Source organism: Lutra lutra, chromosome 3, assembly GCF_902655055.1.
Source record: "Lutra lutra chromosome 3, mLutLut1.2, whole genome shotgun sequence".
NCBI lineage: Eukaryota > Metazoa > Chordata > Mammalia > Carnivora > Mustelidae > Lutra > Lutra lutra.
In genome coordinates this window covers 57,161,108-57,181,791 of record NC_062280.1, presented here as the reverse complement: position 1 = coordinate 57,181,791, position 20,684 = coordinate 57,161,108, and the positions used below count along the sequence as shown (strand labels likewise).

The 20,684-nt window shown below is 48.7% G+C and overlaps 1 protein-coding gene across 11 annotated transcripts in view; it reads right to left on the bottom strand.

Annotated features, from left to right (window-relative positions):
* Window positions 1-463: 463 nt before the first annotated feature.
* The window catches only part of TANC1 (tetratricopeptide repeat, ankyrin repeat and coiled-coil containing 1), a 238,633-nt gene continuing 218,412 nt past the window's right edge, over window positions 464-20,684 (bottom strand). For all 11 annotated transcript variants that reach the window (XM_047721852.1, XM_047721855.1, XM_047721858.1 and 8 more), the window contains 8 exons: window positions 15,157-15,290; window positions 13,263-13,386; window positions 12,767-12,942; window positions 9,870-10,002; window positions 8,387-8,478; window positions 6,227-6,373; window positions 5,252-5,352; window positions 464-4,607 (listed from right to left, as the gene is read on the bottom strand). In XM_047721852.1, the coding sequence (XP_047577808.1) occupies window positions 3,176-4,607; window positions 5,252-5,352; window positions 6,227-6,373; window positions 8,387-8,478; window positions 9,870-10,002; window positions 12,767-12,942; window positions 13,263-13,386; window positions 15,157-15,290 (2,339 nt within the window). In that variant the 3' untranslated portion in view covers window positions 464-3,175. The remainder of the gene's footprint in view (window positions 4,608-5,251; window positions 5,353-6,226; window positions 6,374-8,386; window positions 8,479-9,869; window positions 10,003-12,766; window positions 12,943-13,262; window positions 13,387-15,156; window positions 15,291-20,684) is intronic.

Below are 20,684 nucleotides of genomic sequence, written 5' to 3'. Positions count from 1 at the left end.
TGCTGCTTTGTAGAACTTCCATCCTCCTAATGGATTACTAAATTTTATTTCCTTTGTGTCCTAGCTGGGATTTACAGTCTGATCCCACAAAAGGATTTTCTTTTTCATGCCACCCATGCTTCTTACATTCAAGTGAGAACCGAAAAAAAAAAAAAAAGGTTGGGAACAGGTTTTAGGTGTTTTTCTATTGTATTCTTTAGAGGAAGTATGTTAACATAATTTTAACAAAAGATTTTTTTTTAAGTGACAGCCCACCATTGGGCCAAATATCTTTTGTTTTGATTGACAGACTTATTTTCCAAAGGGCGGACTGGTTTTTTACATAAAAATTACTAAAAATCATGGACATAATTGATAGAAAACAAAGACAAAAGACTGGTTATCTTTTAAATGTGTTAAAGAAGGCGATTTTCTCTTCTATATTTCACCATCATAGTTTCTTATTAAACAAAGTGGTTGAAAATTAAGATGCCAATAATTTTTACTAAAATGAAGTGCTTCTGTTTATGAATGCAAATAAGTCCATAGCCAGACAACTCCTCCTCCTTGCCCCCCACCCAGACACACAAGCAAACAAACCAAATCCAAAACCAGCCAGAGGAAGGGTCCCCCCAAGGCCCCTCCGCTGTCCTCCCCAGGCTGAGCCCTTCACTGAGGACAACACGGGAGCAGTGCTTACCTGCCCGCAACCCCGGCCCAGGACTGACTAGTGGCTTCCCAAGATGACATCACTCCTTTCTGGGGTAACTGGACCAAATATCTTTACTAAGACGATATCTAAATCCTAATGTAGTTTATAATAAATTCCAGTAGTCCCACTGGTAGCTTCATAGCCAGAGTCATCTAACAATCATCTATGAGCTAAAAACTTATCCTTCCCGTCTTTGTTTTGTTTTGTTTTGAACCTCTAAGTTTAATATACAGCTTTAAAGAAGGTCTGCAAACACTTTCTTCAGCCTTGCTAACAATAGCCATACCCAGACGGGAACCTGAAGGAGTCCTAGGGGACACCCTGGCTTAAGACTCCCCTTCAGGGTTTTATCACAATACAACCCAGTTTGATGTTCACTTTCATTCCCACTGCTCGGAGACAGAACTGTGTGGGTATAAAGACAAATGAATCCTTTTAACTGAAAGATTATATTATCAACACAGTGTTCGGTGTATTGCCAAAGTGAGAGTTACAGTATGAAAGGGCTTCTGTTGCCAGTAAAAACAGACACCAAGATTTTTGGAACATGAAGTACAGAATGCTCTTCCTCCTACTGCAGGCAAAAGGACTAATGTTAACCATGAACATTCTGGGATGTCTTGAAGCTTCACTTTTTCTGAAATTATTATTCAATGAAATTATGCATCTGGTAGTATTACTCTAAAAATAGGCTTTTCACTGTTTCCTTTAAGGCAATAAGATCACCCAGGGTTAAACCGAAGCAGATCGTTGTCATCACAGCAGTCTCTACTTACCCATTGTTTCATTTACTACAAAACAGATTCTATTAATACTCTTTATTCCATATGGAAAAGTACAGTAGTTGTGCAGAAACAAAACTACAAAAAGAAAGAGTAAGACTTTCACAAATATTAAAGAAAACAATGAACAATAAATAAGCCATAGTAATTATAGCAGAACTCATGGAAAGCCTATAAAAATGAGAGAGCTGTACAAAGTACGCTTACACACTCAGGAACAAATGTTGAAGAATGACACCAGAAGACCTCCTATTCATACAAAACCATAATGATACTCACAAGAACTTCAAGACAACTATTCATTTTTAAAACATTCTGTAAATATAGAACTTCCTTCTCCCCAATTCTAGAAAATAAATTTCACATCCCAACATATAAAACAACTATACTCCCACCTCTCTCAATTTAGCATTTTCACATCCTCCAATAGCATACCATTTTCGTATAAAAATACCTTTAAACCAAGGTTCATTCCTGTACCTTATCTTTACAAAGGAATAATACATCAGTTTGGACTTAGTAGCACCTCAAAGGTGTTCATATAAATGAGATAAAGTGCTGTTACTGGTATACTGTTAACATGCCATAATAATAACATTGTTCAGTGCAATAACCAGCATGAAGGAAGCTTACTGAGAACATGCAAATATATGAGCTTTTTTATGATTAACTACTTGAAAGTTATATTTACAAGTCTGAATACAACTTGCCTATCTAATATGTACAACATGTGACTATAAAGTCATGATTGTGTAATGAAACAAAAGCAACGACCAACCATACCTTAAGTATCCAAATCCAATGCTGTCCTTAAAGGACGTGGGAACACCTGTTCCAGGAGTGCTATCATTGTTAAAAGCAGTCTGGGAACCAGCTGAGAGCGAATTTACGTTATAAACAGTGCTGTATCCTTGGTATTTTAGCCTAAATCCAACTTTAGCCTAAAACCACCAATCATGATTCTAAATGGCTTACGCTATTTCCAAATGTTAAAAACACCTTGAAGTGGGAATATAGTTCCAAAAAAGGTGCTATAAAAATATTTTTAATGAGAACCATAACATGGAACTAAATGTTTAATCCTCTTAAGGGAACGATTACTCAGGGAGCATACTTGGATGTTCTCGTATTTTGCTTAGAAAAACAGAAAAAAATCAGCTGTATAACATTTATAGTCACATTTATGTTCAGCTAGAAACTTTATATATTTATATATAAAAAATTGTAATCTGACTCAATGAAACTGAAACTTGAAAATTCCATCTTTTCCAGAATACATCATCTGGACATTGTGCCATGAGTTAGACCTATCACTAGACATTGACATTCTCTAAGAAATATTACAATTTTCCCACATAGCAAAGGCTAGGAGAAACGTGACAGAAACCAAACCATTTCATAGAGAAAAGCATAAGTCAATGTCTTCTTGGTGTTCTTAAATGTTTAATTGAATATGCATAACTAGTTATAGTTTTGAATTCTGGTTAACACTTTTATTTATGGTGACTCCTAGCTATTTACCAAAGAAATTTTATCCCACATTTTGAACGTATCAATGGCACCTGATCTGCCCCCAAGGAAAAAAGAAAAAAAAAAAAAAAAACATAGCTGACAGGTAATTTTTCTCATGAAAAACCTTTTAATCACCACCAGGAGCTAGCACAGTGTTTTCCCAATCCCACATGTGGTTCTCTCTTAAGGCTCACACGTTTGACTCTATGAATGACCGTTTTGGTTTGGCTGAAGGGAGGTGACTCCTGTGGGCTTCGTTACTGCCGTGAAGCTGCTGTTTAGAGCTACTCTCCTGATACAGATGAGACACCGTCTTAGCGATCCTGTTATCTTGGCAGTGGACTGCCGTTTGGCATTTCTTCTCTTCTAGCTCCTTCCCCTGTGCCCCATTGTGGACACTGCCACCCAGGGTGGAAACAGAACAGGTTTTGGCTTGGCTAGCGTATCCTCCCGCTTGTTTGAGAGAGGGCTTCTCCGAGTTCAAGGGCTGCAGGCCGGCCGCGGACGTCGCGTTCGTCAGGAGCCCCTCCGGCCGCTGACAGTGCCAGGTGCGGCCGGGAGGATTGCTCTGCTGCTGGAACCTTGCAGTCTTATCCATGATGCCCATGAACGGAGTGTTGCGCGGCCTGTGCTCCGCTGTGCCGCTCTGCCCCGGGTTAACAGCCTTGTCTTTAATGCGAACGTCCGGTCCTTGGCCCTTGAAGCCGTCTGAAAAACTGCTGCTTGACGTCAGACTGCTGGTTGAGCTTGACATCTTTATGCTGCCGGACGGAGAGCCGGAAGAGCCGGAGCTGAGGGAAGCGGGATGTCGCACGTCGCTGCGGCTTGCCAGCCCGCCCTGGTTTAAAGGAGCCACATCCACAGCAATGGGGGCGTGAGACAGAAGCCTCTCCGCAGTTTTTATCTTGCTGGGTAAAGGATAGACGGCACCTGCCTCGCCGAGCGGCAGCTGGACACCGTGGCTGGGGCCCAGCCGCTCTCCGAAAGGGCCGGAACCGGCTCCCACGGTCAAAGTACCTGTGCCCTCCAGACGCTGGTTTCTGCCACCGGCCGGAGCGGCCGCCATCCCACCCGGCAGAGGGCTCGGGGAAGGAGTCTGAGCGGAGACCTGCATTTTGGTGCTGCCGCTTCGCACGCCCGCCTGCCCGGGCCCCGGACGCTGGCTGGTCTTCACTATCTGCGCCTGCCGCGTGGGCTGCATCACCAGCCCCGGCGGAGCCACGGCCTCCCTCGGCGCCTTCCCGACTCCCGGCCTGTTCTGCGGGGACACCGGCCTGACTCTGGACTGCAAGCCTTCCTGAAGGTTTCGGATATACGGGGAGGGGACACACGAGGATGGCTGAGGCCTGGGCGTCGGGGAAACGGACTCCTCCTGGGACGAAGTTTCTTCTTCTTCGGCCTCCTCGAGATGGAAGTGGTCGTTCAAGCCAGCGGTCGGGGTGTCCTCTTCGTTATCCGAGTCGTTGGGTGGCGCCGGTGGTGGGCACTGCTGTTTGTGCTGTTGGCTCCTCTGGACTTGCTTGCATTCCTCCTCCACACGGGCCAGGAGCCTCCTGATTTCCTGATTGGTGGGACACAGTTTCACAGCTTCCCGTAGGTCAGCCAGGGCCGCCGCAAACTGCCTTTATGGCAAAACAGAAGACGGAGTTACAAGCCGTGTAGGAACATGCTCTGAAGGTCACTGTTCGTGACAGAGCTCTGCTAACAAGAACGAGAGTCTGGAACACTGACCATGGTGGACAGGAGCCGTTCTGCTCTAGCTTAGAGCTACTCAGCCACGTGGGAGCGAATTCTGACCCACACGTGCGCCTTGCCAGGGGCCCGCTGTCTCCATAAACACCACTGGGCCGGGAGTGGGAACAGGCATAAACCAGTGGGGGTCGGAATCTTTCTTCACCACAGCCTCTCACGCTGTCCATCTCTAACCCAAAACTCCTACAGGCCTCTCCTCCCTTCCCCCACCTACCTGCTCTCGTGTCTCTCGCCAGCAGCTTCCCTGCAACACAGACTAATCTAAGGATTCTGTGTGGCAGTGTCAGCTGGGGTGCAGGGGAGGAACAGTTACTGGGATGTCAGGAGAAGACACACGTCTACCCGTTGCTAATACCCACTGTGGCCTCCTTGGAAGCTACCAATTTAGTATCAAAAGGGATGAGAGGCAATGAGTAATGCCTGTGAATGACACCCCCGCAAGTCAACCAGCAGCGTCGGTACCAGAAAGCCCCGAGAAGGCGTCTCTAGTCGCAGATCGCACCCCGGACAGTACCTGCTATTTCTCTTCGCTCTTGCCCTGGCATAAAAGGCTTCGTAGGACTTTGGTTTCAATTCGAGAGCCTTGGAAGCAAATTCTTCTGCCATGCCAAAGTCCTAGTGTCAACATTTAAATACAGGAGTCAGAGGAAGCCCTGAGACAGGATTACGGGCAGCTTTTTAATAGGAGTCTTGTTCTACACGTTAGCAGAGAATTGGGATAGCTGGGAAGGTAAAGGCCAAGGGAAGTTTTATTTCTCTTGTTTTAAAGTAGGGAGAGAATTAAAGCTTATTAGTATCTTAAGAGAAGCATTCAGTAGAGAAACAAAAATTAATGATACAAGATGGAGAAAATAGCGGTAGAAGCCATGCACTGGCGGGTGAGAGTGGACGGGGGCTGCACACCCAGCGGCAGACTCAGAGAGCGGCAGAGACGCCCCCATTGGCACAGCGAGGCACCGGAAACACGGACACAGAAACAGGCAGGTCAACGGATTTGGTGGTAAGAAAAGGAAGTTAAAAAAAAAAAAAAAGTAGGAGAAAGAAGTACTGAAACAAGTCCACTAGTTACTAGTTACAAATTAACTATGAAGTAACTACTACTAATTACAAGTTAACCAGTTACTGGTATAGCCTCTGGGCAAACGCAATAACCACTAGACAGATCCTTCCCTTCTGTGTCGGGAGAGCGCCGCCCGTGACCATGTTGGCCGTACCCAGCCGGGAATGGGCCGGGCGGTAGTCTGGTGGCCTCTCATTGCTGAGGCAGAGGACAGTGCCCCCCGGTGCATTCTCTCGGCCCGTGAGAGGAGGGCCGTGACAGAGTTCACGTGACGACCACCCAAGAGAAGCAGCTCCCCACACGCCAAGTTCACAGAGATGTGCGAACAAATCCCACAGGACACCCATGCCTTGGCCTGTGTGGGGTTGGCCCTCACCGCGAGCCAACACTTCTACTACTAAAAGAACAGACTAAGGGCCCACAGCTTACATTTGTTTTTCTCCGGCAGCGAGACAAATTGAGATAGAGAGAAACTCTTAATTCATTGAATGGCCTCATATCCTCTCCAAATCCTTCCCGGGGAAACTTCCTTAAGGCATACTGGTACCTCTGGGCTGCCTCTTTCATCTTCCCTTTCTAGGAATCAAAAAGCACAGAAATTGATCCTTTTTCAGATGCTCCAAGACAAATAGGCTCCCACAACCTGAAGACCCTGGCAAGGCTCTCCCCCCATCACGGAAACCATGGGATGGTCCTGCTGAGGGTGCTGCGACCCGGCTGCCATGAACCAGCCTCACTGTCCACACAGGCTCCGGCAGCTTCCGGCCTCGTGCAGGAAGACACAAGCTGGTTTTCTACGAAGCAGCCTGTACATTGCCAAATTGAGAACTATCAATCTTAATAGATCAGATTATCCTGTTATATATATTTTTATTATTATTTTCAGAGAGAGAGAGAGAGAGAGGACACACACGCGGGGGTCAGGGGACGGCAAGAGAATCTTAAGCAGGCTCCACGCCCAGCTCAGCAGGGCTGGATTTCATGACCCCGAAGATCATGACCTGAGCCAAAATCAGGAATCGGAGGCTTCCCGGACTGAGCCACCCAGGTGCCCCTCCGTTAGACATTTTCGAAAACCATCATCTTAGAAATTATCCTTGTCTAGAGACGTTTTGATGCTAAGTGTAATAGAAATCAGATGAAGAAATGATGCCGTTCTCAAGGCAAGTACAGTCTTGTGGAGAAGCCCAGAGCTTGCTGCAGAATCATAATTTTTCTTTGAAGAGGAACTAAACTACGGGCTTTAAAAATTGAACAGCGCCGCACGTCATTTTCAAGGCTAAAGAAATCCATTTGCTCAGTCAGTTCCACAGCGCAGCAGGTATGAAGTCTGTTGAAAATGGCTTGATAGTTCTAACATAATTGCCTACCAAAATTCATATTAAAACCACTTCAAAGCCACAACAACACACACTCTGAACTCAATTTCAAAAGGATTCCAAGGCAGGAACCCTGCTGGGTTGTGCTAGAAGCCTACTTATTTGTTATTATTAAAAAAAGAAAAGGGAAAAACTAAACGTAGCCTGTGCAGCAGCCTCATGATAAAAGGATTAAAATGCTCATAATACCGTTTTTTGTTTTCAAAACATTTAATTTTGTCTAATCACAGACCTGGAAAGAGCATTGCTCCACGTAAATGGCCTACAGCATCTATCTAAGCCAAGGATAGGCCAGCTACAGCTCCCAGGCCAAATCTGGCCTGCCACCCACATTTACAAACAGTCTGACTGGGCCACGGCCGCGCCCATTTGCTCATATGTCACCTGTGGCTGCTTTCCTGCCACACCAGCGAAACTGGAGAGTGGTGACAGAGACCACACAGCAGAGCCTAACACAGTTACTATCTGGCCCTTTACAGGAAAAGTCTGCTGGCCTCCTATCCAAGATGTCTTATTTGGGAAATTTTACTTTAAATTTTATTTGAAATTTTTACTTTTAAATTATAAGTCTTTATATTTCCATTTCCAAGGGAAAATGGGGGAAAAATTAAGTCAGTCTCCTGAGTAACAGAGTATTATATGCTCCCTATCTTAAGTGAAAACATCTCTAGAAACCATTTCAAATGGCAGAAGCTTATGGATATTAAAACTAAAGTAATAGGGGGGTGGGAGGTTGGGGGCACCAGGTGGTGGGTATTGTAGAGGGCATGGATTGCATGGAGCACTGGGTGTGGTGCAAAAATAATGAATACTGTTATGCTGAAAAAATAAAAAAAAATTTAAGATTAAAAAAAAAAAAACTAAAGTAATAGAGTCTTAGGAGATTTAATGATCCTTTTTTTCTGAAGCTTTCTCCTGAGTGTCCCTTTCTCACGTGTGTCCCCATGCGGTGTGCTAAGGGACCTCCTGCTGGGAGCCACTGTGCCTTCACGCCAAGGCTTCAGGCTCTGAGTCACAGCCACAAGGACTCCTTCCAAGGAAACGGTTCTCACACAGAGAGGGGCCTTCTCCCTGGAAGGTCCTGCTGTTAAGGCACAGAAGCCTGGGCCCCCGGCCTCACAAGTGGCTCCTGAAGCCGGGCTGTGGCTCCTGAACCGGTGTGGTGTGCAGGCTAAGAGATCACATCCTAGAAAACGCCAGTACCACTTACTTTGTACATCATGTTTCCTTCCTCCATCAATTTCTGTAAAAGTATAATCAAAATATCAGGCTTGGAAGTAGCCATCGCCCAGGCAGCATTTCCTGAAAAACAAAGACGCATTTAGACACATGTCAGTGCTCTGGGAGGAAAGGATATCACGGCTTCTGAGGCAGCACCACAGTGAAGGTCACGGACAGCAGCATGGTGTGTCCGCAGCCTCCAGGCAATGGTAAAATGAAGGGGACACGGGCTGGCCCCGGGAAGTGGGTCTCCCTTCGGATCTGCCTCACACTGAAGGAAGCACCCGGGAGGGAGGCTGTTACCCTGATGAAAATGGAGTGCAGGGAAACGGGGGCATCAGAGCAGCTGTGCCCATCTCCCCGACCCTGTTCCCGTGGAGAATTTGGGGAGGATCAATTAAACACGGCTTCTGAATAATCTCCTCCGCTTCCCGCAGGGCCCACGCTAGCTGGCGAGTGCAGGCGTGCGCTCTCAGCAGCCTGCACACTGTGGCCGCCCCGCCGGCCGGCTCCGGCCAGGCTCACGCCTCTGCGGCCCACAGCCCCGCTCCCGTGCAGCCCCGCCCCTGAGACGGGCAGGCGAGGTGGCTTACGGAGGAGCCAGGTCCCGAGCCACAGCACTCGGCTTCAAACACGGGCTCTGCCAGGCACTACGGCCTCAGGGAAGCTATCTGCCCCCGCTGTGCCTCGGTTTCCTCCTTGTAACATGAGGGCATCACTACCTACTGAGAGCAGGTGAAGCCGAAGCTGGAAACAGAACAATTCCCAAGACAGTGAACTGCTTAGTAATATCCGCTGACCTTCTCCTCTTTGCCAGAGTCCCCTCGTCGCGACCACCGCTGGGCAAAGGTCTGGCACGCCAAACTACAAGACCCTGTTCTGGTGGCCCCGTACCCACACATTCTGGGTGGTGGGTCACACTCCGGGCAACCACACAGAAGGGGCTCTCCCTACAGAGACCCCTCTGCCCCATTAGTGTCCTCAAGTGACACCCTCCATCCTGTTCCCAGTAAATTCTGTGACTTTTCCTTCACAGAAACTGTTGGGGCTGCCCCGGCCCTACCCAATGCACTAGGATGACTCCAGACAGCGGTTCTCAAACTCAGAGGCTCAGCAGAGGCACCTGTGAGCTTTCCTAACCAGGATACCCAGCATCCCCCTCCCAGAGACGAATGGAACCGCTCCCCACCACAGCTCCTGGACATCCCTAACACCCTCAATTCTAGACTGCTCTTCAACACTGGCTGCTGCTCTCGGCCCACACTACAGTGACGATGTTATAAGCTATTTAAACATTTTGGATAACTGTGATTAAATGAGCCTTATAGTAAAGGAAGAAAAAAGAAAGTCTCTAAGCACCTGACATCTTACTTCTTAATCTAGGAGCAGGTTAAGTCTTTATGGTCCCTGACATACGCTAGGATCCAGAGCACACCTCCCTCTCCTGCTGCTGAAACGAGGGGTTTACTAACCTAATTTGGCTCCTTTTCTCAGCAGTGTAACCACTACAGATGTGTTTCGACAACCAATAGCTCTGTCCAGGGGGCGCATACCGCTGTGGTCCACGTGCTCGATCACGGCTCCCTTCTCCACCAGATACAGCACCTGCGGTGGGAAAGACAGAGCCCTGAGTGGTGGCCGGTGCCACTTGCTGGTGGCAAGAGGGCCGCACCCACCCACCTCTGCCTCTTGGGGAGGGGCTGGCAGTCTGAGCTTTACTGTGACTTCCCTACTTCTGCCCATTAAGGACGCTAACGGAAACGAAGCAGACAGGAAACAGGAGCTACAATCCAGTCTGCCGTTGGCAAGGAGGAAGGCGGGTGAACACTCCTAAGGAGGGACACGCTATGTACATGCACCTGCACTCCACAGAGGAGTACACGCACGTCCACTTCCAGCCACCGAAATGGCCACAATCCTCCTTTCATCTCCAGTTACTTAGGAGGCAGACGTCAGCAAAGTGCCTATGGGCTGGTAGTCCATGGCAGTGGTATCTCAGAAACATGCGATCCACACTGCCTGCGGACCGCAAGCTGGAGAAGCTTGAGATCGGATAAACTCAATTACAGCTCACTTTAAGGCTTAGGAAAAAGACTCAAATACCGGGAATGTAAAGGAGCAAGTTTTGAGACCATGCTACATAGATGGATTGGATGTGGTATGATAGCAGTCACCTGGACATAGATCACAGAGGTAAAAACCATTCTGGCTTCTCAAATTGTTCTAGTCAGTAGAAAAGAAGTCTGTAGCCAACTTAATTTGTCATATGAATCTGATAGTCAACCAGCTGCTCAAAATAACACTGGATTAATTTCCATAATATATAAAGAGCTTCTACAACTCAACAAAAAAATCAAATAACCCAATTTTTTAAAAAGGACAAAGGACATGACTAGACATTTCTCTAAAGATAAGATACAAATGGCCACCAAGCATATGAGAAGATACTCAACATCACTGATCATTAGGGAAACGCAGATGAAAACCACAATATTATCACCTCACACCATTAGGATGGCTGCTAACAAAAAGAAAGAGAACAAAATTGTAAGTGTTGGAGAGGATGTGAAGTAACAGGAACACTTGTGCACTGCTGGTGGGAATGTAAATTGGTGTGATCCCTCTAGACACAGTATGAAATTTCCTCAAAAAATTAAAAACAGGACTATCACCGGATCAAGCCATCCCACTTCCAGGTATATATCCCAAAGAATACAGTTAGATCTGGAAGAATTTACAGGATCTGGAGGAGGTATGTGCAAGCCCATGTTCACAAGTACACACACTATTCATAACAGCCAAGAGCTGGAAGCAATACAAGCATTTATGGACAGATGAACTGATTAATACAATGTGACAGAGCCACATGACGGGATGTTAGTCAGCCTTAAAAAGGAAGGAAATCCTGTTATAGGCTGCAACATGGATGAACCTTGAAGATATGATGCTTTGTGAAGGCAGCCGGTCACTGAGGGACAACTACTCTAGGACTCCACATAGATGAGGTAGGACAAGAGCCCATTCACGGAAACAAAGCAGAACGGTGGCTGCCCGCGGCTGCAGGAGTAGAGAACCGACACCTTGCTGAGGTGGTACAGTGTTTCAGGGTTACGGGGAAAAGTGTGGATGTTGGCTGCACAGGAATGTGAAGGGTACGTACACTACTGAACTCTTTGCTTAGAAATGGCTAAAGATGGGGGTGCCTGGGTGGCTCAGCGGGTTAAAGCCTCTGCCTTCGCCTCAGGTCATGCTCCCAGGATCCTGGGATCAAGCCCCGCATCGGTCTATCTGCTCAGCAGGGAGCCTGCTTCTCTCCCTCTCCCTCTCTGCCTACTTGTGATCTCTGTCAAATAAATAAATAAAATCTTAAAAAAAAAAAAAGAAATGGCTTAAGATGGTAAATTTTATGTTGTGCGTTTTTTAATCACAATGGGAAAAAAAATTACACTAGAATGCTAAGTGCTTCACGCTTCCCTAATACTGATAAACTAGGATTTGGTAAGGTGATAAGAGCTGAAACATAAAAGTGAGGATGTGGGAGATTTAGTTACACAACTGTTTTTGAAAATCGACATTAAGTACAATTTACACTGTCCAGGAATTTGAGACCATTGAACGCCAACATCACTGCCTCCTAAAAGCATTAAGGCACAGACATGCAGGGTGAGGACAGCTTCTGCTCCAAGCTCCACTGCTTCCAGCAACCCAGGATCTCTCTGGCTAATGTGCACATGAGAACATGAGACATACTTAATGCTTCAGAAGTGGTAACTCTCAAGGAGCCGAACATTCCTTTAACACCTGCTCAGTGACTGGGACGTGGAACCTGACAAAGACATGGTTTTCTGCCCTGAGAGACATTTTGCAGTTCTTAGCTTATTAACATTTTGTCCTTTCTTATCTCCGTTAGACTTGGACACCTGGCAAAGAGATAAAGATAGTGCCCTAAGCATTTACTATTATTTCTAGACAGTGGCGCATCCATTTAAAAACAAACCAGATAACCATGTGATTAGTAATTTCTCATATAAATAAAAAAGCGATTTTGAAATGCTCTGTACAGAAATTCTATTTATATGGGTTACGAAAGAAAACAAAACTACTTACACACGTGTGTATACATATTCAATCGTGTGTCTGCTGGAGATGTGGTGTGTAATTGAGTATTTTGAAGATTTTAAGAGTCTATTAAAATCTTTACTAATGTTCTGGAACAGACTGCATGTCACAGAATAAGAGAAAAACGAAAGCAACCCCACAGCACACGCTGAGCACATGCAGACACGGCCTCACGCACACGCAGGGAATGGTTCGACTCCGAGAATGGTTTCTGTGTGCGGCTGGACAGGGGCCACCTGCCGGTACCTACCGTCTCCGCGTCGCCGTAGAAGGCGGCCAGGTCCAAGGGAGTGCGGCCGTTCTTGTCCGTCTGGTCTATCTCGGCTCCTTCCTCAACCAGGAACTGGACCACTGCTCTGTGACCTTTCAGACAAGCCCAGCTTAAGGCCGACAGCCCCTCTTTGTCCAGAGAAGAAAGTGCGGCACCTGCAGGGACAGCACGTTCACAGAACATGAACTCGTGACACAAAGCCCAGAAGCAAACAGACTCCCACCTGCAAACACCCGCACTGACAGGCGGCAATCAGGCCTCTGAAATCCGAAGCCGGCGAAATTATCACCGCTGTGGAAGCTGAGAAATGGGTACGACATTCACTGCCCACTCTTTCTACTTATGTGCAGATAAAAAATGTCCGTAACAAAAAGACTTTGCAAACTTGAATCAGAAGGTACGGTCAGTGGGTCTGCCAAAGCTCTTTGTTTTGTCCTTCTGGAAGAAACCTCAGCAGGGGCCCCCGCGCTGCTACCTTTTGAAAGGAGAAATTCCACGGTGCTCAAGTGTCCTTCACAAGCTGCCACCATGAGGGGAGTCCGGCCCTGCTTGTCACTTAGGCTTACATCACAGCCGCGGTCCAAAAGCAGTCTAACAATCTGAAAGAAACACTTGGAATTATAATTGCCCTGCTCCATGCTCTCTACCCAGGCAGATTTTTCTACACTTAAAAGTAGCAAAGGATTCTCTTCTTCAAATGCCTCTCAAAGCTGTGTGATTTGTAGGGCCTGGGCAATCTTTCCATTGTATTCCTTTGAACAGAATCTTCTTGCAAGTATATACTCTTTTTTTGACATGTCCAATTCATTACTGTACATATAGAACACGTACATACAAGGCATAAACAGTAACAGGGAGAAGGGGAGATACCGATCGCAATCAAGCAATGACCAGATAGCCACAACAGGGCATATGGGAGACTGGAGAACTGAAGGAGAGGGCGAAGATCATTCCTACCAGCTACACTCTGGTAGGAGACACAGGCTCTCAGGAAAGCGGTCACCTACCATACCCCCAAGCAACCTGCTTTTCTAAGCCTCAGGGGCTTAGTGGATGGCTTGACCTTCACAGCAGGCAATTTTTAGCAAAGCTTCCTGAAGACTTTGCCAGCCTCAGAACTGTGCCTTCAATCAGTGCATGGTGATAAGGCTGGGGAACAAAAACAAAAAACCAGAGGCTTCTCATGCAACTACCATCCCAGTGGGAGGGGCTTTACGGAGTGGGTGGGCTGGAGTCCCCCTCCCTCTGGCACAGTATCTGTTACATAGGGACAGCAACAAAAGGCAGCATATTCCCCATGCTTTCCTGTTCCTCAAACACTGACCTGTGCTTTCTAAACTTCCCCATGATTTAGGAAGTCTGAGACCCAGAGACAGGATGAGCTAGGGCAGCACAGAGAAGTTGTGAGGATGATAGGGAGAAGATGGTACAGACCAAGCTCTTGTAAATGGAACTGAAAAGCCAAAATCTTGATGGGGAGCACTTGAAGCTCCTAACAATGGGACGAACAAGGAGTGACATGATTCCATGATGCAAAATTCGATCTAAAAATTCTTCCTATAATGGACATGGTAGGATCCATTTGCTTGCAGCTTGTATGGAACCTGATGCCAGGCATGGGGTAGGTCCATGGCCGCTGCTTACAAAATGAATAAATGATCGAAATGCTGTTCTCAATGATCCCTGGTCCTCTGAATTAAGGCAACAAGTCACTCCTAGTCAAAGAAACCAGCCTGATGGGGCATCTGGGTGGTGCAGTCGGTTAAGCACCCAACTCTTGGTTTCCACTTAGGTCATGAGCTCATGGGGATCCAGCTCATGGGGCTTCCAGCCCCACATCAGGCTCTGTGCTCCGCAGGAAGTCTGCTTGAGCTTCTCTCCCTCTCCCTGCCCCTCATGCTTGTGTTCTCTCTCTCTTTGTAATAAATAAGGAAATCTTGAAAAAACAAAGAGAAGAGATGAGATGAAACCAGCCTGAATCACAGTGCTAGACCAGAGAGAAAATGCTTCCTTTTCTAAAGAGCACAAGAGAACCACTCTTCTTCCAAGTATACCAGATGAGTAGGTCACACAATCAGGACAACAGCTGTCATGGCTAGTCCTCTGTTATGGTGACAGGGTGCACCCATTCCACTCCCCCTCGCAGGGTGAAAGGAAGCAGCTGCGGGTCTCCCCCGGCCCCGGCCTAACTCCTGGTTACCAGCCTACAATGGCGGACTGTGCTTGCTTGTCAAACGTTTATGGTTATCGAGACCTGACAGCACAAGCAGAAGCCAAGTATGTGAAAAACACAGGGCTCAGGGGAGACGGGCCATAGTGAACTCTATCCCACCCGCTGCTTCTGCAGCCTTCACAGGCCCATCAGGTACCTGCCAGTGTCCCTGGCGTGCCGCACAGAACAAAGGTGGGACCCCTCTCCTGTTGGTCCGGGACACAGCAGCTCCGTGCTCCAGCAGCAGCTCGCACACCTCCAGCTTGCCTCTTCCGGCAGCGGCAGTCAGGGCTAGAGGAAGGTCACAGGAGAGGGGGAATCTGTTAGTGTGCGGTGGTTGAAGTGGCCCCAAGTTCTCCCGTCACCCTCCCACCGACAGGAAGACGGCTGTGCATCCTCCCCCACACCTCAGAACCTGGCTGGGCTCTGTGACAACAGAACACAGAAGAAACGACAGCATGCCAGCATCTGAGCCACATCCTGAGACGGGCAACGTCCACTTCTCTTCCAAACACTCATTCTCAGAACCCAGCTGCCATGGTGGGAGGAAGCCCGAGCGCCCTGCAGTGTCACTCACAGGGAGAGGAACCTGGGCCTGTGTGTGCCTGACAGTCCCAGGTGAGCTCTGAGCAGGCAGCGAGCAACAACCCGGCCATGGTGTGTGCGAGCCGTCCTGGCAACGGATCCCCAGAGTCTAGCTCCATCAGGTAAAGCAGGTGAGCAGAGGGGAACCTTCCCTGCCAAGCCCAGGCCACACTGTGGATTCAAGAGCCACTATGCTTTTGTTTTACTGTTTTACTTTGTTTTTTAGGGTTTTTGTTTGTTTTCTCCCCATAGCAAGAGAGAACCAGAAAATAGTGCAACACACACACACACAGATCAGTATATTACCCAGTCCAGCCTCTTCCCTTAGAGGCATACATTTCAATCAACAAGAACTAGTAATTACTGAGGGAGCCAAGGGCATATCAAATCATCCTTGTCTTTATGGAGTTGAAAAGCTCTGTAACTAGTCAAGATTCTGGATTAAGACTATCAAGAAAGAAGAGAAGAGGGTCGGATTGTAGGTTTTCTTGAGTGCTCAGGTGACTGGCCCAGGGAGATTCTGAGTGAGTGGCCCGCTGGCAGCATGCATGTTCTGGGGAGGTCAGCCAAGGATAAAACAAGAACAGTATGGAAGGAAAGAGAAAACATCAAAAAGGTTCTCAGGACCCCCACATGAGTGACTGTGCCCCATGACCCCCCAGGTCATGATTCCTGATAGGGGTTTCATTGAAGAGGGTCCACTGCTATGTCTCATGAATCATCATCTAGAGGAGAGGACAGTGGTCGATTTGGAGGACAATCCCAAACCAGGAGGACAAGCGTCAGTGAGTAAAGGACAGGAAGGGGCTGTGGTGGGACAGTGAGGCCACAGGAGGGAGCACCTACAGGAGAGGCTCTCTTCCTACTGCCGGCCTGTGACAACTTTGTTTTGTTTTTGTTTTTTGTTTTTTGTTTTTTTTAAGATTTTATTTATTTATTTGACAGAGAGAGATCACAAGCAGGCAGAGAGGCAGGTAGAGAGAGAGGAGGAAGCAGGCTCCCTGCCGAGCAGAGAGCCCGATGCGGGGCTCGATCCCAGGACCCTGAGATCATGACCTGAGCTGAAGGCAGTGGCTTAACCCACTGAGCCACCCAGGCGCCCCAGACAACTTTGTTTTTAAATACAGCCTCACATTGACACATTTCCAGCTTCCAGAATAGATGGAGTGTTCCTACAAATCAGTAAGACATGTCAGGATGAAAATCAGGAAAACACAGGACAAGGCCATTCACAAAAGGTAAGGTCCAAATGCCAATGAGCTCATGAGTAGTACCCAGCCTCGTGAGCCATCCAGCTAACTGAGGAACGGGACATGCTCTCAGACCGCTGGCCGAAGACCTACCTAGTCCATCCCACAGCAGCCCCGCCGGGAGACACATGCCTGGGGTGCCCTGTCGCACACTGAGGGATGTCCTCGCAGCAGCCCCAAACCGGAAGCAACCGCGTGGCCATCAGGAGTGGGATGTATCAACAAACGATGGTCCTGTCCACCAGGGGAAGGCCACACAGCAATGACAAACGATATGCAGCTGAAGGCCACGCATGGGCCAGTCTCACCAGCACATCAGCAGTTCAAGGAAACACCACACCACAGAACCCCAGGGTGAGGGGGCCTACGGCGCAGCAACAGAGCCCCACCCCGGCTGTGCTCCTCCTCTCGCAGGGCGGCCTGGCTCAGCCGCCCACCCAGGGTCTGTGCCCTGCTCTCCTGGGCACCCACAGGAGTGAAGCCCAGGGGAACAATGTGCTCACAGGTCCTTCCTTCCACACGCACATCTCTGTCCCTGTCCTCCTCAGACCCCTCTGAGGACAGACGGCTGTACCTAATCCAGCCCCAGTCAGCCTGGCCACAGCTCAGGGCCCAGGAGCCACACACACCCAGGGATGGAAACCTGACGTCTGGACCTAATCTCCCCATGACAAAGAGCAGTTCCTGTGAGAAACAAAGACGTCCCCTCAGGCCATCTCCAGGGACACAGGTGCAGCGGGCCAGCAACTTCGCCTCTTCACGCAGAGGTGCCATGTCCGCCCGGCAGATATCTGAGCTCCACGCCGTCCCAGGGACCTAATGCGCCAGCAAAGTGAGGAAGGTGGCGGGACTCATGAGCAGATGTGCCAGGCTGTCCTACCCCTGGGGCCCTGAGAATGTGAAGGTCAGGCTGAGGAAGCCGGTGGGGAGAGCAAGCCCTCTCTCTCCTTCCAAAAGGGAGTGAGCACTCACCTCACTCCCAACCCAAGTCCCCCAGGCAGGGGATGCGTCCCCAGATTAGCCTGTCATGGGGCAATCTCAATAATGCTCTCCTGTCATTAGCCAGAGCATTTCTGACAACTACAAAAAAGAGCCACGTTTGACGACAGTTGTCCTCTGTACTGCTGACTTTCTCAGGATGGAGAGGGGGAAGGTACTGCGGGGTCTTGAAGGCTGGTGCCTTTCCTATGTGTGTTACACAAAGAGGCTCACAGCCACTCATCATACATTGAAACATGTAAGTAAATTATAAATAAATATCATAAACACAATAGTATTTAAATCAGTTTTAGATACCAATGCACTGGGTTTGAAAACTAGTGGTGAAGGGGATCCTCCTGTCTATATCACACAATCTAAACCAGCGCATCCTGGCCCTGGCGGTCCCCTGCACATCCCGCACAGTCCCTTCCTGCTGGGGCGTCAGTGCTAACTCCTGAAGAACAGGAGCCTTGGGGCACGCTTATGTGCGCTTTCTGGATGGATCGGAACATGACCAGGGAGTGGCTGGCGAGGTGGGAGATCCGGATGGCGAGCCACCCCCTGGACCTGCTGCCCCTCTGCAACTCTCCTCCAGGCAGGGGTCTCCTCTTCGCCCCCCTCTGGCTGCAGTGACCACAGCAAGGACAGGAGGAACAAAGGAATCCACACGCATGCCTGAGGCAGGGTCATGGCGGGCAGATACACAGGACGCCCTGGGAAGGAGCAAACTCGGGGCCCTGGCGCTGGAGGAGGTCTGAAGCAGCTCACTCACATTCCGTTATCTCGTGTCTGGTAAACAAGCCCCATCCCTGTTGTAAACAGGGCCTTAAGTCAGGACGTCTGGTGCAGCTGCTACTGAATCTTTGCCACAGCAGCACATCAGAAAGCGTAGCCCCGCCTAAAAATAAAACCGCATGCTTCACGGAGGCACCAGAGAAGCCTGAAGCCAGAGCAGCTGAGGAGACGAGAGCGCCCCCCGCAGGCCTGGTGACGGGGCTGGACTCCAGTCTGTTCCTCTCCAGCCAGGCCCATGTCTTTGTGAGGGACTTCTGAGGAGAAAGCACCAGTGAGCACAGGCTGGAAGGCCACGTCCACTGAACCCGCTCAGGCCTGACACGGCCCACGTTCTGCACACACAGTCCTAATGAGGGGCTCGCATCTTCTAGTGACGCAGACCAGCAGGACCTATGTGTCCCTTTTTCTACTCAGAGTGAAGAGTTTTGGCCTCATCACTCAAAACCCCTGAGGCTAGAGGGTACCTAAGCTCTAGCAGCCTTCGAGGGAAGGACACCGTCTTCAGAGACAATCGAGACTGAAGAATGGTCAACTAGTCAACTACAGGCTTCAAACAAGGTCAGGCAGGACTCTGCTCAGAAATACCAACGACGCTGCTGGAAAGGCTGACCTCTGAGCCGACCCTGGCTCCGACGAGGGTCAGTGGACTCCATGTGGCCAGAGAGAAGCGGTGAGGGGAGGAGGGCAGGAGCAGTGGACGCCCTGGCAAAGGAGAGCGGCCTGTCTTCTGGCCAATGGAGTCCAGAGACAAAGGCAAAAAGAGACCCTAAAACTCAATGTAAACATATGGCACTTTCTCGGACTCAAACCAAATGCAAATTCATTTACTCGCAAATTCTTTAACAAGATGGCATTTTTCTAATGAAATTCCCACGAAAGCAAATTTCCTCTGATGATCCTGAATAACTGTACCTCGGCAATACTGTCCTGTCTTCAGAGCGTGAGATTTATCACTGCAGATGTTAATTTTAAGAAAACCCCATTTACTCCCAGTAACACCAACTTATTGAAGACATCATATATGGTTCTCTGGAAACCAGATCATTTGCAGGAATCCTTGACACATTAAAGTTCTCTGGGCAGACGTGTGATTTACAAAAACTCCCCTGTCAACTTGCCAGAACTCAGTCATTCTGTGAACAGGGCTGTTCATAACATTTTATGGCAGCTCTGTCCCTCAAGTACACAGGCGCAGGATGGCCGGCTCTAGGGCCTGAACAATGGATAATCATTCCCTCGTCCCCTCGGATGCTTCTGTCCCTAAATTAGAGACTTTGAGAGAAGGGTGACAGGTCTGCGCACAGAGGTGGTTCCCACTTCCAGAAAGCCAACTTTTCCTACGTTCGTCCCACACTGAGCATCCACACGGCCCTCCCAGGCCCGAAGTGGGCACGTGAGAAGAGTCTACACCTGCGGAGGGGCAGTCCCGCCGGCCGAGAGGGCTGTGAGCGTGACAGGGACAAAATGGCTCTGCATTGCTTCCACGCTGACCTTTGCTGGTGCACTATTTCCTAATATATTGGCTTTTCCAGCTTTTATAAACACGAGTGGAAGATTAAAAAGAGCAAAGTTAGTAATGAGCAGGATTCTCATAAATGCCCTCTAGCTGCAACCAAGATGGAAACTACTAGATGTGCCAAAGGCAGCGATGTCTGAGCCTCAGCTGGACGCCTGCTGGCCTAACCCCACTCAGCAGTAAAGGAGAAGGAAAGTAAAGAGCACACACGCAATCCCGGAAGAGCCTCAGCTATTTTATCTAAAAGATAAAGTGTAATTGGGGATTTTATGATTTTTTAAAAACCTTCGGGCATGGCAGCCCCTCTCCCTTGATTTCCGACAACAGACAGGTTAAGTGGTTAGGAGGGAGGTCCCCAGCCCCCTGCTGTGTTTGGCTTTGCTGTCTTTGAGTCTGGGCTGACTGACAGGCTGGCCCCAAAGTCCTGGGCCTGAATGAAAGCAGCACTAAGCCCCAAACAAAAGCTAGGCAACGGACCCTGTTCCACCTTCTAGCAACGGAGCAAGATTTATAAAAGCCAAATCTCCTGGCCTTGCTTTGTTAGGCTTTGCTTCCATC